The sequence below is a fragment of the Psittacula echo genome (genome assembly GCF_963264785.1).
Source record: "Psittacula echo genome assembly, chromosome: 5".
In the NCBI taxonomy this organism is placed as follows: domain Eukaryota; kingdom Metazoa; phylum Chordata; class Aves; order Psittaciformes; family Psittacidae; genus Psittacula; species Psittacula echo.
The window spans coordinates 65580770-65605281 of NC_137739.1; the positions used below are offsets into that span (position 1 = coordinate 65580770).

The following is a 24512-nucleotide window of genomic DNA, read 5'->3' on the forward strand; positions in this document are numbered from 1 at the left end:
AAAGACTCGTTTCATATTAAATCAAGAGATATTTTTAAAACATTTTTAAACCACCTATAAGAAAGTTACAAGCCACTTCTAATCAATATCTTTATGATAGAGTTTTACAAAAGCTGTTACTTTGAAGACATTCTCACCTCTATAGTAAGTAGTTTAGTTAAATAAATGATCAAATATCATTTTGTGAAGTTCTGAAAATTTATCAAAATGTTTCAAATCAATGCTGGGTAAACTATCAATAACCAAAGTAATAGAAGCAAGCTATTTTTAACCAAAGGAAATTCTTAACTTTCTTTATCATCAGAAATTAAAACATCTAATTCTAGGTGAAATTCTACAAAACATGTTGTTTACAAAGGTTGTTAGCAGTGCCAGGTTTTCTCCCGTGGCTCCAGAATGGAAATCATCCTTTTCCATTAAGAAATTATAGGCTTAGATAAATGTGGCCCCAACAGCACGTTCCCTGTTCTCTGATTCCTATATAAACTGTCTTCATGTTCACAACTAGAATGGTAACTGGACAATTTTTAAGACATTTCAGGACTGATATGCTCATCTCATCAAGTGCTGATGAGATGAGCAGGAAGGTGTCTTCTGAGCAGGAAGATGAGCAGGAAGTTGGGATGATCTGACTATATCTCTGTGGGAGAGACAAGCTTGTGAGATATGCTGCAAGGTTATCAGGTTGCCAGCTGACCAGCTCATATGTGATAAGATCCTAGGGAAAGCACCACCGTTTATCTCTTGGGAATCAGTCCTGAAGCTATTACCCTCTTACCTCCAAGAAGTACCTATCACACTCCTCTCAAGCAGTTTTGATATACAACTCAAAGAATAAGGAAGAGTGGTGACTCCAAGCACATGCAAGTACCTGTCTGCTTGTATTCGTTTCACTGCCGAACACATTAGAAAGCACAATGCCTCACAGTGAGTGTTTGCAAGATTAGGCTCCCAAATCCTACCAATTTGCCTTTGACTTCACATCTCAGTAATGAACAGTTCCACAGTAGCTATAATGTATTATATACTGATAATAGCAGCACAAGTATCATTAGACTTTCCTACTTACAGTATTTGTCATAATCCTCAATTCATATTTTTCCACAAATAAATAGAACCTGTTGATAGATAATTTCAGGATTTTATGCCAAAAGTGCATGAAAAACTACAGCTTGTTTGCAATGGGTTGTTTGTTTTTTTTTTTTTCCTGGGTTCTTTTTTTTTTTTCTCTTTTCTGCTTTTCATGTTTTGAGAGTTAAAGTGTTAATACAAAACACTAACGTGGCTGTCACTTTAAAGTGTTTTGTTAAATGGAGACAGGTGGAAATGCATCACTGAAAAAGAGAATTTATTTGAAGTGCTGTAGCCCCAAAGTGAACATGCAACAACCCATTCCACCAGTTGTAAATAAAAGATACATAAAGTACAAAGAGAAGCAGAGCTGTGCAAGGTCTGCTAGTTCTGATATTTTTGGAAATACTGAAGACAACCATAGAAGATTTTAATGGTGCACCTATCATCTGTGAAATGAAATCAGGATAAAAAGGCAGATTTATATCTGACAGTAGCAAGTTCTGCGGCACTTTTACTGAAGTTAATAGTTTACAGTTAATCCAGACACAGTAATTTAACAGCAAAACTGCATTACAGGGGTTTGAGTGCTGTCCTTGTCAGAGAAACATAAGATATTTTTAACTTTGAGCTATAAAAGTAAAGTGCAAATATAGAAAGTCTGTGACTGAACTAAGCCTGAACTCCATCAGCCTTGCAATTCAGAGTCTGTGAGTCCTGGGTTGTGGCTGGCAAAACCAGCACCCACTGCTGGAAATCTAATGGTCCACATTATGCAGTCATTCCATATAGATCAAAGTTTTTAGGGGCTGACAGTGCACTAACCTTTTAGATGGACTTAATTTTTTTTTTTTTTTCTACAAACAGTCTAGCTGGAATTACATAAGTACAATTTCTTCAGGGAGAGAAATTTAGATGGCACACGTGTTCGTAAGTTTAATGCCCTTAAAACATCAGTGAAGACAGTATTGGAAATATATTGTGTACATCCCATACCTTTGTTGGAAAATGCTAAGTTATATTTGATATCCAAGAAATCTCCCTAGAAATTATAACACTTGTGCAATTACTAAGGCTTGCAGAGATGATGCCCTCATTTGGAAGAGAAAGAATGAGTTAATTTGATAATAGGCTATAGTTAACCCTGGAAAGAACCAGATTTACTGGTCTGGAGCTAAGAACAGTTTACTGCCATACAGAAATTTTACTTTCAACAAACTGAAGCAATCTAGAAGTTAATCGTTCCCCAGTTTTCTCTTCCTGTCATCCTAGAGGGACATACCCATGCTTTTGTAAAATTCTGTTATGACTAGGAGGTTCATAAGCTATATTAAGTGTGAAATAACAAAAAGATATTAGTGTCACGGTTGAGTATCAACCTGTCTGTTCTGGTAAAAAAGAAAGGTGCACAGAAGTTTGCAGAGAATGGAGAATGCCTAATTTACTTGCTGAAAGAAGGACCTGGGAGTGACACACAAAATTGCCCATTGAAAAAGGCCTGCTCACTTTAAATAATTTGGGGAAACTGAGGATTGAAATAAACAGTTGCCCTTATCTTGAGGTATTGTGACAGTAAGCACAAGCCTCAGTTGTCCCTTCGTGCCTTGTGAAAGTCTATCCTATGCTCCCATCAAACTAAAATAATTCCTTCACATATAGGCATCTTGCAGCAGTATACCTTTACCTTGCTGACCAGACTGTGCACAGTGGTTTTGAAGTTATTTCTTCTCAGATATAAAGATTATATGATATTCTAGCACTAATTAAATCATAATTTAACTTTCTATTGTGTAGTTCATTAAGAGGCTGCACCTTAAAAGTTTTTAACAAAACCCACAGCAAGCCACAAACACTTAAGAATAGCAAGAACAGAAGAGCTCCTAAGCTCTCATAATCCTAAGATTTGTCAAGCACTATATATAGATAAAGGAAAAACTTCGGTATGCAATAGCATAAGGACTCCTCAAACTATGCAAATAAGGGAGTTAATTGATCATTCTATGATTCAGTTTCTTCAACTTTCTAAAGTTTATTTTTCAACACACATTTTATGAGAGGATCTTGAAACACTACACAGAACTGATTAAGAATTATTCTTATTTTACAGTTGGGGAAACTGAGGAAGTGCCAAGATGGGCCTTTACCCAAAGTTAAGTAATAAACAAGTGGAGGTAATTGTAAGAAAAGCCAGTATTATGCCCTCCCATGCTTTGACCATGTCAGGAAAGCTTTCATCTGTCTCAGGAACTTCCATTATTTTCCACATTTAATAGAAGGGTCTCAGACATAGTGGTAAACCCTATAAACCTATGTTCAATTTTACTTGCATTTTGCAGCAAGGCTGATCTGGAAAATAGTTGTCAGTAAGACAAAACAAAAGTCAGCACTGGAGCAGCTGTGGTGTTAACAGTTGTTGTTCAACAGAAAGCAAGGATTTAAAAGACATTTGTTAGTTAGTTCTTCCTGACATACTACAGCAGTTCACATACGCCTTCATAAAATTCCATTGGTTTAGAGGACACATGCTAATATTTATTAGGCTTCATAGTTTTGAGAAATGCAAGAATCAAGCTATCAATCTGTGATACAAAATAACTGTTTTGAATTACTAGAAGAGTTACCTGTTGTTTTTCTTCCAATGATAGAAGTCCAATAAGAGTGGAAAATACTTAATCTGTACTTGTGATAGTGTTTAGCTAATTATTGTGTTATTGAATAGTGACTCAGCCAGAAGGGTTCATTTATTTCTTCTTTCTCAAAGAACTGGAGAGGTTATACAATGGAAAAGTGAAAGATGAAACTTTCTCCTCAGCACCCTACTCTTTTGTCACTAACATGTGCCAACTTGGGAGACATGTATTTCCTTCAAGGAGGGAAGGAACACTTAGGATGTGAATGAATACAGGAAAACCAGGAGACCAACCACGCCTGTGAACATGCAATTTATAGAGCTGTAACACTGCTGTGGTAATATCAGACAGAGACACAATAACCTGTAAAAATGATTCCTACAAACCTGAGCTCAGAAATGTAGCAGTTAGCTATGTTAGTATCCAGCATTTGTTCTGAAGTCCTGGTGTTTGAAGAACAAAGAGTCTTTCCTTCTGTGGTTGCTATGTGCAATGTTAGCTTCTATACTCCAAAATGGTTATAAGCAAGGCACAGAAAAACTACCAGTATTTTTTGAGGGGAGCAATCTCACTTCATTCTGCCCTTGCCTATTTCCAGCATAAATAAACAGATAAATAATAATTTGCCAACAGCTTCCTTCCTGCTGCAGGGGGCTGTTTCATATTTTGTTGGGAAAATTAACAGGCTTTTTGTTATTTTCTACCACCATATGCTTATTTACTGCTCTGTATTTGCAGCTCCTCAGTCCAGCTCCCAGTATTGCAGTGCTGGGATATGAATTTCGACAGACTGGCTGCAGAAGGAGAGGGGAGCAAGGGGAAAGTGGGAAAGAGGGGCTTATGTACTTACACCCTAACTCTGCAAGGAGAACTTAGACCTGCACAAGGCCTGCTGTTGTAGCTGTCAATGATGTAAAAGCCATTTATGTTTAACTGGGGACTGAGTGGCTCAACAAAGCAGCCAAACTAATTTTGCTTTAATCATTTATTGTGTTCCAATTCTCATTACTCTGTTTTAATTGTATTTTTAATTAACTGCATTGATTGCAATTGACTGTACACTCCTCTCATGTAACTTTGCTGACTGGTTTAGCATCCATTTTGGTTTACTACAATATCAAAAAACAAACAAGAGGAAACCTCAAAATACTGAAAAGATGAGCATATCAAGGCAAATGAAGGGGCTTTTATGCATTTTACTGCATTTTACAGGTAGAGCAAGACTGTGGGAAACTGAGATGTGCTCTGCAGCAGCCTTGCTGGGGCAGGGACTGATGGACCCAAGGCTGACGTCAGGACCTGAGCTGCAGACGGTAGGAGACACCTAGGGTAGTCAGGACCATTAAGAACTAATGGTGCCTCCTTGCCCCTGACTGCTCACCAGTGGCTGTCGCTGTTTTGTTTCATCTGCTAGCTTACAGGCAGTCCCAGTTTCCTTGTTGCAAGACTATGATTCAGCTCTGAGTTTCCAGAAATAGGACGTGTCTGGTACTTTCTGTGAGCTCGCAGCACAGCGCAGCATAGCAAGCCATGCAAAGGTCTGGCTGGCTGCTGTAGAAATAAGTGGTTGTGAACCAGTTTTTGAATCCTCAGTAGCTGCTCATTTTAACTGTGTTCCAACAGCAGGTTTTTGTTACTACAGTTATCAGGGGAATAGCTGTTCTTTGGGGGAAATGTCCCTATTTTCGAAAGAATAAGTGTTGCTGTACAAGCAGCCCTAGTATTTATTCTTCTTTTTCTTTTTTTTAAATGCTCTTGCTATCCAAGCAGGAAGCAGCAGGCAGACAGTGCCATATCACTGATTATTCTTGCCCAACTACCATCAAATATTAATGCAAACAGCCCATAAGCTCAACAGATACAGATGCACATTTGAATAATTTTAGTTTGTGTTTGCAGGTATTGAATTTACTGTCAGAAATTAAGAACTGTTGGCCAACAGTGCCATAACAGACGGCTTTACAGAGTACAGTCTGTGAGCTAGCTGTTCAGCAATAGATATTCCAATGCTATTATATCCAGCTTACTTGAGTTTTTTCAATGTTAAGGTCTGAACAAGTTCTGAAATATACTTTTGGTAGTGAAAATGAAGAAAATTTATTTGTAGATCCAGTTGTGGTTTCAGGGATGGGAGACACACTGGCATTCATTTCAGGGATGGGAGGCACAGGGATGGGAGACACAGTGGTGGTGACAAGATATCCATCTTGTCCTGCTGACAGGACAAGATGGGTATCTTCTGCAGCACACGGCTGCTGCGCTCCTAGAAATCTTATGTCCTTTCTAGGTACTGAATAAGTTTTGTGCTACACAGAAAAAAAAGACTTAAAGGCTTTTCCACCAAGGCTGATTTTCAGAAATGGGAAAGCTTCCTTTAAACTTGATATGTGCCTACTTATTCTTGGGAAGTCAGTATTTTGGAAATTTCACAAGCATCCTCTCAAGAGTATTACATAGGGGCATAAATGTGCTACTGTAGTTTCCAAATCAGAAAAAGGAGTAAATTATCCTTTATTTACTCTCTGTAGTTCAACAGCAATGGCATCTTAAAACAAATGCATCTGCTTCCTAATACCAAATTGTGTTTGTCCCCCTGAGACCCCAGTATTGACTGAATATTATGAACTACCCTCTCAGTAAGATTTTCCAATCAGTTTTACATCTACTTTTTCATGTTTTTCCCCATATTTTCCTTGCTTGCTTATGGAAATATCATGGGAGACTGTTTTAAAGCCAAGGTTTATGGCATCTGATGCTTCTTCCTTATCCACACAATGTGTTTTCCTGTCATCTAAAACTCCTGGCACTGAAGAATTTTATCTGAGAAGGTCAAATTTAAGCCCCTTTGTAAAGAGGAAGTTATGGAGGCAAATATCTGAGCTACTCCGTGGAAATACCATTTTTTAGAGCTTTATGGAAAAATATGTATTTTATAAATATAAAACAGCTTCCCAAATGGGGTCCTGCTTCTCCTTATCAGACCTGAGGTCAAAGCTGGCAGTTCCTCATATTCTGAAACATAAGTCATGATGTTTGGGCAGGAGGCTTAATTTCTGAAGCCCACATTTAGTATAAACCCCTCCAATCTATCCTGTAACTCATAAAAGTATCTGTTCTTGAAATTTGTTGGTCTCAAAGTTTAAATGCTGGGGTTTCTGATGTGATACTAAAACCCACAGACCACCAAGCCTACAGAGAAAACACTATTTCAAGTGCAACTTTGGCAGAGTAATGTAATACTGATTCCCTATTTTCTGTTCCCAAAGTGCATGCTGTGCTAGGTTCATATTAAGAAGTGAACTTTTATTTTACTAGGGTTAGATATTAGAGCACGGTGGGGATGGGAGTAAGGTTACATCTATGTTTCTATTACTTGCATGAAGTATGTCAGTGAGCAGGATTTTGAGCTGAAGCCTTAGAATGAGTTTGGCAAAAATATCAGTCACAAGTGAAAAATAAATCGGAGCAACATCTCCTTCCTGACACCCTTACTGCTCCCCTTCTTCTCTATAAATGGGGCGTCAGGGAAGGAAGATGATCCAAGTACAAACCCTAACTTCAAAAATTGCAGGCTTTATGGTGAGGTGCCTAATTTCATTGAGAACACATTCTTTTTATTGCAAAGTAGCTCAGACTGTCTTTATTTTATCCTGTCTTGAATAAATAGCTTACTCTTTTAAGTACTGGCTTATAGATGTCTATGCACTGTGAAGATTTTGATCCAATTTGTATTTGATGAGCTGAGAAGCTTTAAATGACCATATGCATCATCTTGGGAACATTGTAGCTTTATTCACTGTGTTTGACTAGATGGAGGATCCATTAGTGACCCAACGGAGGTGTTTTAGAGCAGGCAAGGAAAATTCTCTAAACACCATCTGCTCATACTGTTGCTTGTAAAGCGATGTCACATCTGCTGCTCTAAAAATGTTTTAGGCTGGTATCTTCTACAGCACATGGCTACTGCGTTCCTCTTAGTAGTGGAAAAAGGAGTCGATGCCACATTATGTCTCCATTTGTTTATTTATATTATTATGTCTCTAAACTGGAGAGACATCAACTTGCTAGATGGACCACTCAGTGGATAAAGAATTGCCTGGATGGCCGCATGCAGAGACTTGTGGTCAATGGCTCCATGTCCAACTGGAAACGTAACAAGTGGTGTCCCTTGGGGTCGGGTCGGTGTTGGGACAGATCCAGTTCGACATCTTTGTCGGCTACATGGATGGTGGGATTTAGTGTGCCCTCAGCAAGTTTCCTGATGACACTAAGTTATGTGGTTCGGTTGAGATGCTGGAGGGAAGGAATGCCATACAGAAAGACCTTGACACGCTTGTGAGGTGGGCAGATGCCAACCTTATGAAGTTTAACCATGCCAAATGCAAGGTCCTACACCTGGGCTGGAGCAATCCCAGGCACAGCTACAGGTTGGGCGGAGAAGAGATTCAGAACAGCCCTGCGGAGAAGGACTTGGGGGTGTTGGTTGATGAGAAAATGAACATGAGCTGGCAGTGTGCACTTGCAGCCCAGAAAACCAACCATATGCTGGGATGCATGAAAAGAAGCATGACCTGCAGGTCAAAGGAGGTGATCCGTGCCCCTCTAATCTGCTCTTGGGAGACCCCATTTGGAGTACTGTGTGCGTTTTTAGTGTTCTCAATATAAAAAAGACATGGAACTGTTGGAGCAAGTCCAGAGGAGGTCCGTGAACATGATAAGGGGCTGGAGCACCTCCCATACGAAGATAGGCTAAGAAAGTTGGGGCTGTTCAGCCTGGAAAAGAGAAGGCTGCATGGAGACCTCATAGCAACCTTCCAGTATCTGAAGGGGGCCTACAAGGGTGCTGGAGGAGGACTCTTTGTTACGGACTGTAGTGATAGGACAAGGACAGCGGAAGTTCAGATTGGATATAAGGAAGATGTTCTTTACTGCAGGGGTGGTGAGGCACTGGAACAGGTTGCCCAAAGAAGCAGCAAATGCTCCATCCCTGCTGGTGTTCAAAGCTAGGATGGACAGAGCCTTGGATGACATGGTCTAGGGTGAGACGTCTCTGCTGATGGCAGGGAGGTTGCAACTAGATGAACTTAAAATCCTTTCCAATCCTAACTGTTCTATGATTCTATGATTACTGGGACAAGAGGTGTTAACTATAGATGAAATTGCAGATGACCTTCTTGGCTTCCCATATCATTTGACTGTAACATAAATGTCACAATCAAAATGAAGGAAAGGATTCAGCAACCTGTATTTAACTGATGAAGCTGGGTAAATACTTAGACTGTTAGTCTTTGCTGAGCTCCATCTTCACACAGATTGGCTGCTGCATGCTTCAAACCTAACATGGCTAAATCCTTTCAGAGACTGAGAAGGTATTTAAGATAGCTTCATCAGTGGAAAATTAGGTTTGTCTTTGATTTTGGATGTAGTGAGGTCAGAAAGTGCTACCATTTCTTTTAGCCATCAAAGTTATAGCTTAGAGTATTTGGCTGCTTAACACCTATGAGGTGTTAGAAAGCTAATTTACCTGCTCTGGAAGTTCCAAATGTACACATCTGCATACATTTGCAATAGTGCTTATTACTACTGTACCCAGAGCAACAATTTCATAATAGTGGTGTATAAATTAGAAAAGAGTCAGTGTTGGTACCAGAAGGAGAGAGGTTATAGGGATGAAACAGGAATCCTTGGAAATACTGAGGAACTGCACCCCAATTGACTAAAGATATGGTACTCGGTGTCTACACCCGAATTCAATTGTTTTGACCTGCAATTTTATGCAGTATTACCAGACACAAAGCTTGCTTTCAGGGATCTGCAGGTGAAGAAAAAACATCACAATGAAGTTATGTTTTATATAGCTAGCAGCTCAGTGGCTATGCTCATTGTGTATGATAAGAAGTTTAGTAAATCTGAAAATTGCTGGTTTTGTGTGATGTCTCTAAACAGTGAAAAGAAGGGACTGATGTCTTCTCTCAATCAAAATTTTGGTAAAGGAACTAAGCCCTGTATTTTACTATCTATTCTGACAAAACATTTTTAGATTACTGAAAGCCTGATCATCACCTCCAATTTGCAAAGCAGAAGGGAGCAAACATCAAAGCAATGTCAAGCAGGATAGCATGCCAAGGGAGAGGCCAGGATGCCAGGAAAAGTGGCCATGTGGCATTTCCCATTCCTATATGAGGCTCGTATGAGACCTTAATGATATAATGTGTCACGTATATGTTATTTGCTAAAGAATTGAAGCATCTGATATAGTTCCCCTTCTTAACCTTCCTTTGGTTATCTTGAGATTCATTATTTCTGCTGTTGAGGGTAGTTCTACATTGTCTTGCCTGCTTGAAAAAGCAGGAACAGACAGAAAACAGGACACTGGAAGGCTTTTCAGGCCTGTGTTGTGCTACTGGCTTGATCAATGACGTGGCCAACTCACTTCATAGCTATGCACTTTTCTTTTGGTGTCACCTCTTACTTCTTTTTTTTTTTTTTTTTCATATTGCATGTATGAGTCAGTGAAATAATAGATACTTTTCATTATCATATATTTGAACCCAGATCTTACTTATAAAAGTCACTGTACTGTAAATGGAAATTAAAGATTTGGTAGTCATTCAACAACAAAGCAATTGCCTTTTTTACAGTGTGGTAGCAATCTGGAAGGGCTGAAAGAGGACTGAGAGCCTTATTGTATAAAAGAACTTTGACCTAAAGCAACAAAAATCACTATCTTGTCTGCTTTTTCAGTGATATTCTGTTAGAACTCATGTGCCCTAGGAACTGAGTTTCTTTAAAAATGAAAGATTAGTTGCTTTTTCTACTGCTATGGCATTCTACCGCAGCCTTTGCAGGACAGGTTCCTTCATGCCTGGAAAGTTTAGGTCTGTGAGGCAATAGTTTCTAACAATGCCTCTGCTAAGGCAATCTTCTTGCAAGAGAGCCTGTAATGAACAGCAAGAATTCTTATTCATGACAGATAGCAGAAAAAAACAAAAATTAGTATTACAATCCATATTTGAGTTAAAGTTTATGGCACTTCAACAGCCTACCTGTAGGGTTCCTTAAGAATTAAATGGCCTATCTGGATTAGATACATACATCATCAGGATTTGAATCTTCTTGATATCCTATATAAAAGTCTACACTGTTCATAAATCTTCTTTACAACAGTTATTGTAATATTAATTTCTTTTGTGAGAAATGAAAAAGGGTGTTATTCTAGTTTGTGCTTCACTTGTCTGCAAGGACCATAGAAATGAAATACTTTGAGGCATATATTGCTTTAAATCAGAGAAAGAATGAATACTTTGTTTTCAAATAGTTTTGCTAAGTTTACTGGAGGAAATTGAATTGCTTATATGGAGCCAGAGTTTGGACTAAATAACACAGGAGGCAGCATGACTGCATCACTAACTCTCCAGGTGAGACAAGACAGGTGGCTCTAGCATCAACCTGAGCTAGGTGATGAGACTAGTGCAATTCATTTGAGAGATGAAGGACAGATGGAGATGTGAGACAAGCACGGATGCAGTTAGCTTGGTAGCTGCAGATATAGAAGAAACCTTGAAACTGGTGCCAAACCGAGCTGAGAAGTCCACCTGTTGTTTCGCCATGCAGACACATCACTCTGGGGTCAGAAAGAGTCTGTGGTCATACAATGATGCTGTCTAGGAAATAAGCAATTGTTGTTGTCTCTACTTTCACTGATGAGCTTTGCATGAATGAGGCTCAATTATTCTCAGACATGGCTCCATAAGCATGGTTAGTTCCTGTGGAGCAAGGCCATGTCTCTGCCCTCTCACCACCTGCCTGTTTCAGGCATATTTTATAGCATCTGAAGTCTTAACTTCCAAAATGTTTGGTAGAAGTACCATTATAGCAACCCAACTTTGTTTTTTAAGACATCCTCTGCACCAAATTGGAAAATTGTATTTCTAACAGCTCAGAGGGAATATTGCAGCTTGTATTATTGTATTGACCAGGCTTGACCTTGCTTATTTTGTGTGATGAGATAATGGCATGGCCTTGGGTAACAAATGCACAATTCCTTAGGATATGTGTGCATATGATTGCAATGATGAGGTCAGTAATTAAGTGCTTCTAAGCACACAAAATGTGTGCTACTGATAGTTTCTTATAAGATGGAAAGATATAGCTCTTCTAGGAAAGATACAGGACTGCTTTCCTGTAATAGAGAAAACTCAATGTCTAATATTGTGTTATATGTTCTCTTGTGCAGGCAAAGGTAGATATGTAATGACGAGATCTTGTTCGAATGTTGATCCTCATTCATGTATGACTAAATTTAGCTGAAATATAATATTCAGGTTGATTCAAATCTCAAGATGCTTCAGACTTACTCAGTTCTGAAGTCAGATCTCCTGTATGATTATCTAAGAATATATTTTTTACCTATATTTCCTTCTGGAACAATAGCAGTGCTATCCAAAGCTTTCCTGAAGGCATTGGTTACATGAAATGAATGTATTTAGGATAAAATGTAAAGCAAAAGACACATGTGAGTCTCCTCTCATCCTTGGCTTTCTTTGAAACACACCCTGGATCTGAAGAAAATACATATTGCTTGGTCCTATCCACATTTTCTCTGTGTCAATCTGTCTTTTGACAGACTCTGACAAGCATGTCTTCCTAGTTCTGAGAAATTTTCCATTGTGTACAACTCTTTACATACTTTTCTTGCATTTTTCAGCCTTCTCAACTGGTCCTTCCATTTCAGGCTGAAAATATAACACAGTCTTAAGTGGTGCACCCTGCTCTGCGTTGGTGTAGGTTCAGGTGCTTGCTTTTGTCTAGTTAAATCAATTTGCTTTCCTGATTATTTAGCCAGTGACTCCAAATTTAGATCAATACATAGAAATGATAAATAATTTCAACCTGCTGGCTAGGTTACTAAAATATTTAGACCATAGCAATGTCATATCCATGGTACTTTGTAACTGCTTTCTACCTGTAAGAATTCCCTTTAACTTCAGTCACTAAATGGAGCATCCTTTTTGATCCTGCTTGCTATCTGGAAATTCCTCTGTATAGATCTACAGTGAAAGTGGTTTCTCTGTGAGATTTCATTTCAGTGGCAGCTGTTTGTAAACCACTAAATACTTGCTTCAGAAATGTCCCTGAATATTCTGACCACTTCTCAGAAGTCTGAAAGTTGAAAAATCTTTTGTGGGTCTGGATCCAATATAGACACCTCAAATGCAGTGCAGACACAATTGTGGACACTTCAGGGTTCTTCAGGAAACGTGACAGTAGGCAGTGTCACACCATTTCTCTTCTAAGTCACATTTTTCTATTAGGTGCAGCCTTCTTAACCTCAAAGTATGTTCTTTCATGCTCTTCAGGATGTGTGTTGTTATACCTCTGCTATCCTGGTTTTATATTTAAGGTAATGCAACCAAATCCATTTCTTTCTCCCAAAGATTATCTTCTGCATATGAAAAATAACTTGACAACCTAACATGAAATGACTTTATGCAATGTTCTATATGTGTATTCAAAGGAACATTACATAACCAAGTGCCTTTTAAATCTTTACAATAATGGCACTCAAGACTGTGCAGTTACCCTTTTGCTTCTTACTCGGCATGTTTCAGGTAAGGACTTGAACAAAACAAACTGCATTAAAGATTTTTGCATGTAGGAAACATGAATCTGTAGATGTGGTTGAATGTGTTTTGCTTTTGTTTTTTCCCATGCCACTCCTTTCTTTGCTCATCTTGCGCTCTTCAGTCTGAGACATTATTTGTTGAGCTAAAGTGCTTGGTAACTAATGCGTTTAATTTAAATTACTAGATTTAGAGCAGGCTGATGCTTAAATTGGGAATAGGCTGATGCTTACATTAACTGAGTGGAATTACAGAGCACTCGGCAGTGTTTAGTCATTTAGTACTCAATAGGTTGGATGTTCCAATGTGTACAGTATGCTCAAGTCCACTGGAAAAGATGGTCTGACAGATGGCTAATTGAAATGTGAAAAAAGTCTATCCTGTCATGGGCTTACGCTGGAGCCTCCTGACCGCTTTACAGGACAGCTTCCATTGTGGAGCTGTGACATGACACAATGTGTTAATTCTCTCAGTGTTTCATTATCTTTCACTTCTTCTCCCTCCAGTCATCTTTGATAGGTGATAATTAAAACATCCAAGGACATCCTATAAAATCCTAAGCTTGGGTTGCTGAACACTGAATGAAATTATTATGACTGTGACGTTCTCCCACTTGCTACAGTCCTCTGTGAAAATAGATAACCTTTCAGTTCTTTGTTTTTAAATTTGAATAGACATTCAAAAGAATAATGCAGCTATAGCAGCTCCCATTTTAGCAACATCTATGTACATGTCTATAGTCTTATACAATAGTTCCTGGACCTTTATTGTTTTAGCAAGATTGCAGCTACTACTCTGGAGACAAAATGCCATAATGTATCAGCTCAAGGTCTGGCAGCTCGGGATTTCTGAAAATGCCAGGCAAAGAACAAAAATTTCCCTTTACCTTAATCCAGAGGTGTAAATACCTCTCCCTCAACCAACCAAAGGATAAGAAAAAAATTAAAAACATAAATATTTGTAACCAGACCATAGAAGAAAATTTCAGCCTTTTATTTTTTTTTCCTTCTTCATTTCTTAAGTTTGGTTGTTTGGTTGGGGTTTTCTGGTTCTGCTGGTTTTTTGGTTTTGGTTTTTTCCTTTTGTTTCTTTTGGGATTTTTTTTTTTGTGGGGGTTTTTTTTTGGTTGTTTTTTTTTTTTTTTTTTTTTTTTTTTTTTTCCCAGAGGGTTTCAGAAAAATCAGTAATAAAATTATCAATCTAGATGTAGTAACTTCAGGGATGAAAACCTTAGCAACATTTTCAGGATGTCAAAACTCTCACTGGTACTTAAACATACTAACTGAGCATGCTGGTTCAGTATAGAGAGACCTGAGCAAGTTCTAAACTAGTAAGCTTAACTACTTGAGTAGTCTATCACAGTATTCTCTTCAGTCTTTTCTGAGGGTGCCTTGACTGCTTATATTGAGCTGTCCTGATTCTCTCTATACATGCTTCATTATAGTGCTGAATATCTTTCTTGTTTGATCTCGTAAAGTCTTCCTTTCAGACACCCCACAAAAAGGACTAGGGAGTTGTATCCTGTCTTTCCTTCTTCCCATGCCTTCTAGAGATGGTTTCTTGAGCTACTTAAAAAAACCTTCCATGTTTGTTCCACCTTGGATAAAAATTTGCATACATGGTAAGAGCCCACCCAGAAAGACAGAAACACTTCTCAAATAGTCACATTAATGTGGAAGTACTTGTTACATTCTACACAAAAAAGTGATTTGAAAGAGAGCTCACCATACTTGTACTTCTAGGCAGAGATGCAGGTTTTGTGGCTGGCATTTCTTTGCTTTGGGAAATCATACTTTCTACAGATATGCCAGATCTTGTTCTGCATGAGGCTCCATTATCAAGCGACCTGAGAGAGGGGCTTGTATCCAGGGACAAAGATTTCTCTAATTTGCGTGATCGTGCTCCAGCCACAATGTCATCGCTTCTCAGACTCTCTAAGTCTACTTCTTCATGGGTTTTCCCATCTAGAATGTTCTCTTTCCAGCTTTCAGGAGATTTTATCTTAATATGCAAGTCATCTAAGCTTCTCACACTGGATGGAAAGGTATTTTTCAGTTTAGCAGCTCGGTATGCCCTCAGGCTCATGGGATCAAGCACTCTGAAAGTAACTTCATTAATAAATTGAGAGAATTTGAGTTTAGCTTCTATTTTCTCTTCTACAACAGACAATGAACTCGATGATCCTTGACTCACCAAGCTCAAATCGGATGTGGAGGAACTGCTTTTCTTCTGAGTCTTCTGCTTCTGGAGCTTTTGGCTTGCATTTCCCACTTCTGCTGGATATAGAGAAGAATGTTCCAGTCCATGGGGTTTTTCACTCCCTTCCTGACGGTGCTTTGATCGACGGGGTCGATGGCCTTCATCCTTATTTTTGCTTTTAACAAAGCTTTTACCTTCTGACCTTGAACTACCCTGTAACTCAAAGCTATCCTCACTGGAGCTACAGCGTTTTGAGTAACTGTTCATTGTCAAATCTCCAAAGACTTTCCTATCTGCATCAGTTCCTACTTTTGATACACATGCAGTGGTGGACGCACTGCATGCTCTTTCTTCAGTCACCCTGCCAACACCCTCTTGCTTTGCTGGTCTTCCAGGCACAATGCCCTCTGGCTTAACAGGGGAAATGGAGCCCTTTGACAGGGACTGCATTTATTTTTGTGTCAGCATGTCAGCTAGCATCAGTGGAAGTGGCATTCCCATAAATCCTTCTCTATCTTGTAAGACAACAACCATGGCTTTGAAAGGCATAACAGTGCAGCCACGCATTTATCCCATATGCATCCCAAATTATGCATAAGTTTCATAATTAGATCAATAGCACATTCTCATCATTTTAATTAGCCATACTAATGAACAAAATCTATAGGACATGCAAATTTTCCAGGGTATTGAGTGCTTAGTGATGAGCATGGGCTTTCATTGATCCAAAGCAGCATATGATATATTCCTGTCTGTTGAACTGGAAACCGAGCTACCATGATGTAGATCAATTTTCATTAAGTAAAGTCTGGATTAGTTCTGTTTCAGGGCTTTTTAAAATCCAGTAGTCGAGAAGGTCACACTAAAATGTCCTAATGTTGCTAGTGTTTGCTATTCTATTAGAAAGCTTAGTGACAGATCTGGTAGACCCAAAGAGGCAAAAGATAATGTGGTTCTCACTTTCTACCTGCTTGTTCTTGCCATAATCATAATTCTAAAATAATTTAAAATATCTGAATCCAAACTGTGGTGCAATATTTCAGCATTGTAAATGAGTCTGGAGTAGTAATGATGGGTTCTTCCAGTACTCGGCATGTGAAGCACTTCTCATTCCTTGCTTCCTTTATAGACAAGCAAGTCTTTGTATATTTGAGAACCTGAAGGCTAGTTTAAGTGAGGTTAAGGGCTACAGTCTGAATTTATAATCAAAATGAATGTTTGGAGTGTCCCGATGATGTGCTGGCACAGAAACTGATCAGAGAATGAATTGACTGAAACTCAAAAGTTTTTTTTTTCATCTCCTCACTTTAGCATAAGGGTGAAGCAAGTTGCTTAACAATTTTTGTCTGGTGAGAATCAGACTCTGCTTTCATCACTGTCATTGTTACCACCATGGTTTTCTGACTGATGAAATGCAGCAGGAGAAGAAAGAAAAGAGAATCAAAAGCAGAAGCCTGAGTGACCTCCCTTAAAAAATGGGGTAGGATGACATAAGGAGGATTGTTAGAAGGGATTGAGATGAGGAGAAGTAAGACAAGGAAGTAGGAGAAGGTGGCAAGGAAGGGGAAAAATTGATAGAAGAGCACATTTAAATGTATTGTACATAGCTTACATGTCAGTGGAAGCTTGGGTTGAAATGCAGTTCCATGAGTTTTGAAGCAGACATTGTATTTAGGTCCCTCATTAAACTTACTTTTCCCACTGCACAGAATTTACTGTCTCCATGTTGGTAATTCCAGGACTCATTTAAATCATAGTTCATAAAAGCTGCTGAAGTGTTGTAAATCTCTGAAATTAACATAGTAAGTGCATTAATTTTGCAAATAACAGGGGTACGTGAAGATCCTTTTAACACATCAGAAATCAATTGCTTTTACTGGAATTACTCTCTGAAATTATTCTATATTTTCTACAGGACTGTGCCATTCCATTGCAGGTTACAAACATTATCATGATCAGAGGGTGGCTTAAAATTAATAAATCCTGTTCACACTGTCTTGTTTTAGATGGTTTAGATGTATTTATTCTTCTGTCACTTGAATGTGAAAGGTGACAGTTTAAAGGGCTGGCTAATGCTTGCTATTGTCAACACAAAGATTTTCATGACCTTTTCAATTCAGTCAGGGAGCAATACAACACTACTCTCTTCTTGTAAAACCAGAATTTAGGGCTTTTCAGTATATTCTAATACAGACTTATGGTTACTTATGGAAGCAAACAGGATTCCCCAAATAGGTGGGGTATATGCTAATGCATTTTAAGTCTTTTACTTTCCAGGATCCATTAGCACTTGGCAAAGCCTGAATTCTGCAATTTTAATGAACTTTATTAATATGTCAGTTTCAGAAACAGAGCAAGTGTCATTGCTGAGCCAAAATCTATAATAGCTTGAACATATTTGGAGAAGAGCTTTTTTATTCATGAGAGATTGGGTTCATTTGTGCATGAACAAAGCTATGTTAACTACAAGCACAAATTCAGCTCTCCACTGCATATGCGCAAACTTTAACATGTGAATCTGACAGAAGTCAGTGTTACAGCCAAAAAGCTGGCTCATATAATTCTCTTCTATTGTTAAGAATGAGCCTATTTATTCTGAAATATGGAATCTGTGCAGCAGGCAAATGTATTTTTTTAAAAAAAATAGGAAAAACATCAGGTTGCAGATTATAGGTAATATAGGTGATGTATAGCCACTAGTGGGGTTTTTATACTGCTTATACTGCTGCTTCTCTTTCTTCTGATGATTTCTTCAGATGATTTTAATGGCTTTAGACAAATGACATAGACCTATAAAATTATTAAGAAGAAGAAATTAAGCCATAGCTGCAAAATGGTAAATAAATCATCTTACCTGAATGATACACATATTTTCATCAGCTGCTCTAAATCTTTATTGGTATAGATGTTTTCAAAGTTTATACTAATTATTCAGTGGTCTGTTTAAATAAATTCACAAAAATATTCTCTAGACACTTCTGAATCACAGAAATTATTTCCTCTAGTCATATATTCAAATAGAGAAGCTGAATGTCAAACCAAAATGTGCTTAAGAATCTGGATGTTTGAGACTTTGAATTCTTTCATTATTTTTGATGTTCATGATTTATTTTCCTTATGTTGAGACTTACCTTTTAAAGTGTTACAATTATTTACCATGTATATCTAAATCTCTTTGAAGATATTGCTGATTAAAAGAATTTCTCCTTCCAGTGCGCGCAGGTATGTCTGTGAATAGCAATGCGTTAATGCAGTAGTTTGGGCTGTACTGTTGGAACAAATACCTTCAGACATCACAAATTCTTCTGCTAGTTCTTGCTTTAAAAGGCCTCTGCTAGGTGAATGTTCAACTGATTTCAAAGTTCTTCCAAAACTGTCATATTAACATTAAAATAAGAGAAAAACTTATGCATTAAATTTGCCCTACTTTAGAATGTGGGCACAAACAATTCTTGGAATAATACAGTATGCCTGTGCAAATCAATTTAAAACTGTCTGACCTAGCTGACAAACTTCACTGTAAATAAGATGTCCTTTATTAGCAGCTCCGCCATTACTTTCTTAGTTGACCTTTGGTGAACACCTACACTTTCTTCTGTAGCCAGCATTAACTGTCCTTAAAAAATTAGGGAAGGACTGTCTTTTTTCTCTGCATTGGTACACAATCTTGCTTAATAAGACCCTGATCAAAGTGACATCTCTAGATACTATTAAGGCTCCCATATTGATAATTCATAAGTGAACTATTTCTAGGGACTCAGGTGGATCCAGTTTGTAATTTTGTATAATTTTAGTGTAATGACTAAGATAGAATCATAGGAACAACTAGGTTGGAAAAGACATTTAAGATCATAGAGTTGAACCATCACCACAGAATAGATGTTCTATTCTATTTTAGTATTAATATAATAATATAAACAGAACAATACTGATTCTTCCCTGCTAAAATGACTGTTGAATCTGAAACATTTAGAACAGAATGATAGGTAAGATCCCAGCTTAACTGGAACTTTCATAATGATGCAGTATTTCATTTGACAAGACTGAAGCATTCAGGAACTTGTCTTAGAAACTTGTTACTTAGGAAAACACATGAAAATTTTTCTAATGGTTATTTTAACCTCATTTATATTCTAAGTGACATTTTACACAGACATTAGTAGAAACCTGCATATTTTGTGTAAAAATAGAGCCTAACAGAGTTACTTTACCTGCAAACATGACTTGATGCTATGTAATGTCTCTACAGGCCACTATCTGAAGATCTAAAATTGAAAGCTGAGGTTTTTGGGAATTAAAAAAAAAAAAAAAAAAAAAAAAAAGTTGTATGAGTTCCCCCTTCCCTTTTAAATAATATCCCTGGGTTTTTAACTTCAGGAGATTTCAATATTTTGCTAATAGTATCAAAAGCAAATACAAGCTGTCTTGTATTTGCTGCAGTAGGTTGTCATGACAACTGAAAGTTTCTTTGTATACAGCTCTGGAAGATATAATTACTTTGCGGTCAAAGCAGAAAATATTCAACAGTTCTAGTACAAAAGTGTGCAAAGTTTGTATATCCAAAATTATAACTTTTGATACATTAACCATAGAATCATAGAATATTTAGGGTTGAAAGGGACCTTCAATGGTCATCTAGTCCAACCCCCATATTAATGATAATATATCCAGCAGATTGTGTGCATTAAAAATAATAAACAAGCCTAAGGGTTTTCAACATTTTGATATTCATAAGAAAATTTTATATTAATGAAAAAAGTGTAAATCTGATTTTAAACAGTATTGGGGTTTATTTTATTTCCAAATAAGGTTGGTTCCAGAGCCTTTTGTAGTCAGTGAATAGACTCTGAGATTTTTGATCAATAATTACACTGTTTGTGCTGTTCTTGTTGCAGCAAAGGGTAAGTTTTTTCCATCATAATGGGGTGTATTTCCTGTAAGCAATTTTGTTTCTATCTCTCAGTCAGCCTTTCAGCTGCTCAGAAATACTGCCTAAGCATCGGAGCCAAACCCACCGGAGCTAGTAGGAACTGCAGTTCATTTCAAAGTTCTCAGTTTGCTCTACAGATGTGTATATCCTTCAGCATATAGTCCATTCTCAAAATAGCTATATCCTAATTCTTCTAGTGCCCATTATTTTGCCGGCATATTCTTCTCTCCTGCTTTTAATAAAAAATTTTGTCACACCTTATCTACTGCTCTTTGTGCTTAATTCAGTTGATTTTGGAGCAGTTTATAGGACCTTTCTGTTTTACAATTAAGTTTTCTTTTCAGAACAAATAATTCCAAAAGGTCAGGAGACATAGCCAGGTTTGCCTGTAGTAATTTACCTCACTAGGTTCCACTTGAAAGGAAAATTGCAGCAGATATTTGCTCTGACTGTAAGATCCAGCTGTCTTCAGGACTAGTAGAATGAAAGCTGAGTTCCTTTATTATAATGACTGACTGTTAATGGGAACGAGTTAAAAATCTTAAAATGAGTTTTTCCTTTCTCTATCAGTTGCTGGTAGCACAGTATCACATAATGACAAACAGAAAATTGGACAACTATTGCCACCATTAAATAAGTCCAGATTCTTTATAAATAGTAGGTTTTATTGGCATGAAAGGGACGTGAAAATGTGCTATGGTGTCTTACAGACCAGAGACACTAAAGAAAATCATGCTTCTGTGCAGGAATCTCCATGGTGAAAAATGTCTGCATCTGACCTTGAATCTAAATTTAAAGGATCTAAATTCCTTTAAATTCTCATAAATCTACCTCTCCACCATGATGAAGAAAACATTTATCTGTTTTGTGACTAAAAGGTGACCAAACACAATGCAAGAAATCGCTGTGCCATATTTCTTGCCAACAGTCACAAGTCTGATTTAATTTATAGTTGTATACTAGACAGAGCTGTGGTACACCTGTAAGTGCTGATCATTAGAGGAGAGATATTTCATAGCATAAATCCTGCACAACCCTGAAAACAGTCCCTGTTCTTTGACAAGTGCTACATCTGCAGTAAAATGCTCTGACCCCACCACCCAAGTCTTGGAAGGCGGACGCAGGGACTGTGAGAATGAAGACCTTGGGCACAAGAAGATCCTCTTGGATCTTGGATCTTGGATCCCAAGAGGATCTGGTTCGAGACCATCTTAAAAACCTAAACGTACACAAGTCCATGGGACCTGATGAAATTCATCCGTGGGTCCTGAAGGAGCTGGCGAATGAAGTTGCTAAGCCACTGGCCATCATATTTTAAAAATCATGGCAGTCAGCTTAAGTTCCCAACAACTGGAAGAAGGGAAATATAACCCCCATTTTCAAGAAGGGGAAAATGGATGACCCGGGGATTTACAGACCAGTCAGTCTCACCTCTGTGCCTGGCAAACTCTTGAAGCAGATTCTCCTGGAAGGCATGCTAAGGCACATGAAAAACAAGGAGGTGGTTGGTGACAGCCAGCATGGCTTCACTAAGGGGAAATCCTGCCTGACCAATTTGGTGGCCTTCTATGATGGGGCTACAGAACCTATGGACAGGGGTAGAGTAGTTGATGTCATCTACCTGGATTTGTGCAAAGCCTTTGACACTGTCCCACACGACATCCTTGTCTCTAAGTTGGAGAGACATCAATTTGATGGGTGGACCACTGGGTGGATAAAGAACTGGCTGGATGGCCGCACGCAAAGAGTTGTGGTCAATGGCTCGATGTCCGACTGGAGACTGGTAACGAGTGGTGTCTCTCAGGGATCGGTGTTGGGACCGGTCTTGTTCAACATCTTTGTCGGTGACATGGACAGTGGGATTGAGTGCGCCCTCAGCAAGTTTGCCGATGACACCAAGCTGTGTGGTTCGGTTGATACGCCGAAGGGAAGGGATGCCATCCAGAGGGACCTCGACACGCTTGTGAGGTGGGCTGATGCCAACCTGATGAAGTTTAACCATGCCAAGTGCAAGGTCCTACACCTGGGTCGGAGCAATCCCAGGCACAGCTACAGGTTGGGCAGAGAAGAGATTCAGAGCAGCCCTGCAGAGAAGGACTTGGGGGTGCTGGTTGATGAGAAAATGAACATGAGCTGGCAGTGTGCGCTCGCAGCCCAGAAAGCCAACTGTATCCTGGGCTGCATCCAAAGGAGCGTGACCAACAGGTCAAAGGAGGTGATCCTGCCCCTCTACTCTGCTCTCGGGAGACCTCACTTGGAGTATTGTGTGCAGTTCTGGTGTCCTCAACATAAAAAGGACATGGAACTGTTGGAACAAGTCTGGAGGAGGGCCACGAGGATGATCAGGGGACGGAAGCACCTCCCGTATGAAGACAGGCTGAGAAAGTTGGGGCTGTTCAGTCTGGAGAAGAGAAGGCTGCGTGAAGACCTCATAGCAGCCTTCCAGTATCTGAAGGGGGGCTATAAGGATGCTGGGGATGGACTATTCATTAGGGACTGTAGTGATAGAACACGGGGTAACAGGTTCAAACTTAGGGGAAGTTTAGATTGGATATAAGGAAGAAATTCTTTACTGTGAGGGGGTGGCGAGGCACTGGAATGGGTTGCCCAGGGAGATTGTGAATGCTCCATCCCTGGTGGGGTTCAAGGCCAGTTTGGATGAGGCCTTGGGTGACATGGTTTAGTGTGAGGTGTCCCTGCCCATGGCAGGGGGATTGGAACTAGATGATCTTAAGGTCCTTTCCAACCTAACTATTCTATGATTCTCAAATTTGAGCCGCTACCCATTTAACATGCAAGCTATATTTATAACTTCAAATATGAATTAAAATAAGAGAAGAGAAGGTTGTAAATACAAAATGTTTTAATATATTTATTTTTAAATTATTTTAATACAACAGAAGGAAAGAGTCCGTCTATTGGACACAGGTTCGTTCTGCCTTCAGTGTCATACTCTCAGAGCACCTTCTATTACTGAATAAGCAGAGAATTTAGTATCAGTTGTAAGCTGTTGACTGTTGTGTCATCTGCTGAAAATCACAATGTGGACACATGTTGTTGTGTATATTTTTAAAGCTGCCAAAAAAATATACCAGGCACTTGCAGCATTAGACAATGACATTTGGTTACCCCTCATTCCCAAGGGACTTTTTCCTTTTCAGATTTCCGTGAAAAGAAATTTTACACTTGCTGAGTAAAGACAGAGAAATGAAGCTGCAGACTGTGATATTTTTTCAAGGGTTTTAAGTGATCTCTTATTTATCCACAGTTCAGACAATGAACAGCTTTGAAGAGAGGAATGCAAAATTATATGGAGGCTGATCTACATACAATGTAGGGAGCTGATTTGTGGTCTAGTTAGGCTGAGCTTCGGATCAAATACATTATAGCATTTTCTCCACGTTAGAACTTCTTAGCATTAAAAGCTCATGATACCAGCTGCCTGAGAAATTGTTGTCCTTATCCAAGACAGATGTAGTTCCTAGCTAATGGAAAATATTAGCATCTGCGAATAACAGTTTATATATCAGATTAGTGTTTTGTGACTGACCGCAGCTGCATACCTTGACTGTGGATGAATCCTCAAAATGCTTTCTGTCCTCTGCCAACATCAGCTTTTTCTTGTTCAGCTTCTGCTTTAGCCAGTTGCTCCATGAGCTCTTCTTATGCTGCACCTTCTTTGTAGCCGTGCTGTAGGATGGGTAGAACTGTGGGTCATCTGCCTTACACTAGAATTTAACTCAGTCTCCATTTTGTAGTTGCTTGGTGAAAAGACAGTGAAATAAATGGTCCTTCTGAGAATATACAGACACAGAGTCTTAGTTTCTTCCACTGCTCCTTTTACATGTGTGTTTTAAGGAAAGTGTCAAATCCATTGATTCTATTCTTAAAACTGTGCTTCTTTGAGGTAGGATGGCAGGGTCATACGGCTTTCCAAAGTAGGTATACCATTTTCGTCATTTGACTGCCTTTTCTCTCGTCCTATTTCCCAGCCTCTACATTATTATTATTATTTGATTATTTTTATTATTATCATCATCATAAGAATATTTAAGACAA

At 38.7% G+C, this 24512-nt stretch overlaps 1 protein-coding gene across 2 annotated transcripts in view; it reads right to left on the bottom strand.

Annotated features, from left to right (window-relative positions):
- The window catches only part of BEGAIN (brain enriched guanylate kinase associated), a gene marked incomplete at both ends in the record, with an annotated part of 169643 nt that extends 145579 nt beyond the window's left edge, over nucleotides 1–24064 (bottom strand). Inside the window, one exon of one of the 2 annotated variants that reach the window (XM_080618858.1) lies at nucleotides 24017–24064. In XM_080618858.1, coding sequence (XP_080474984.1) covers nucleotides 24017–24064 — 48 coding nt within the window. Of the gene's footprint in view, nucleotides 1–15049; nucleotides 15791–24016 lie in introns of those variants that run through there. The other variant, XM_080618857.1, reaches the window with a different exon arrangement.
- Between the last annotated feature and the right edge of the window lie 448 nt (nucleotides 24065–24512).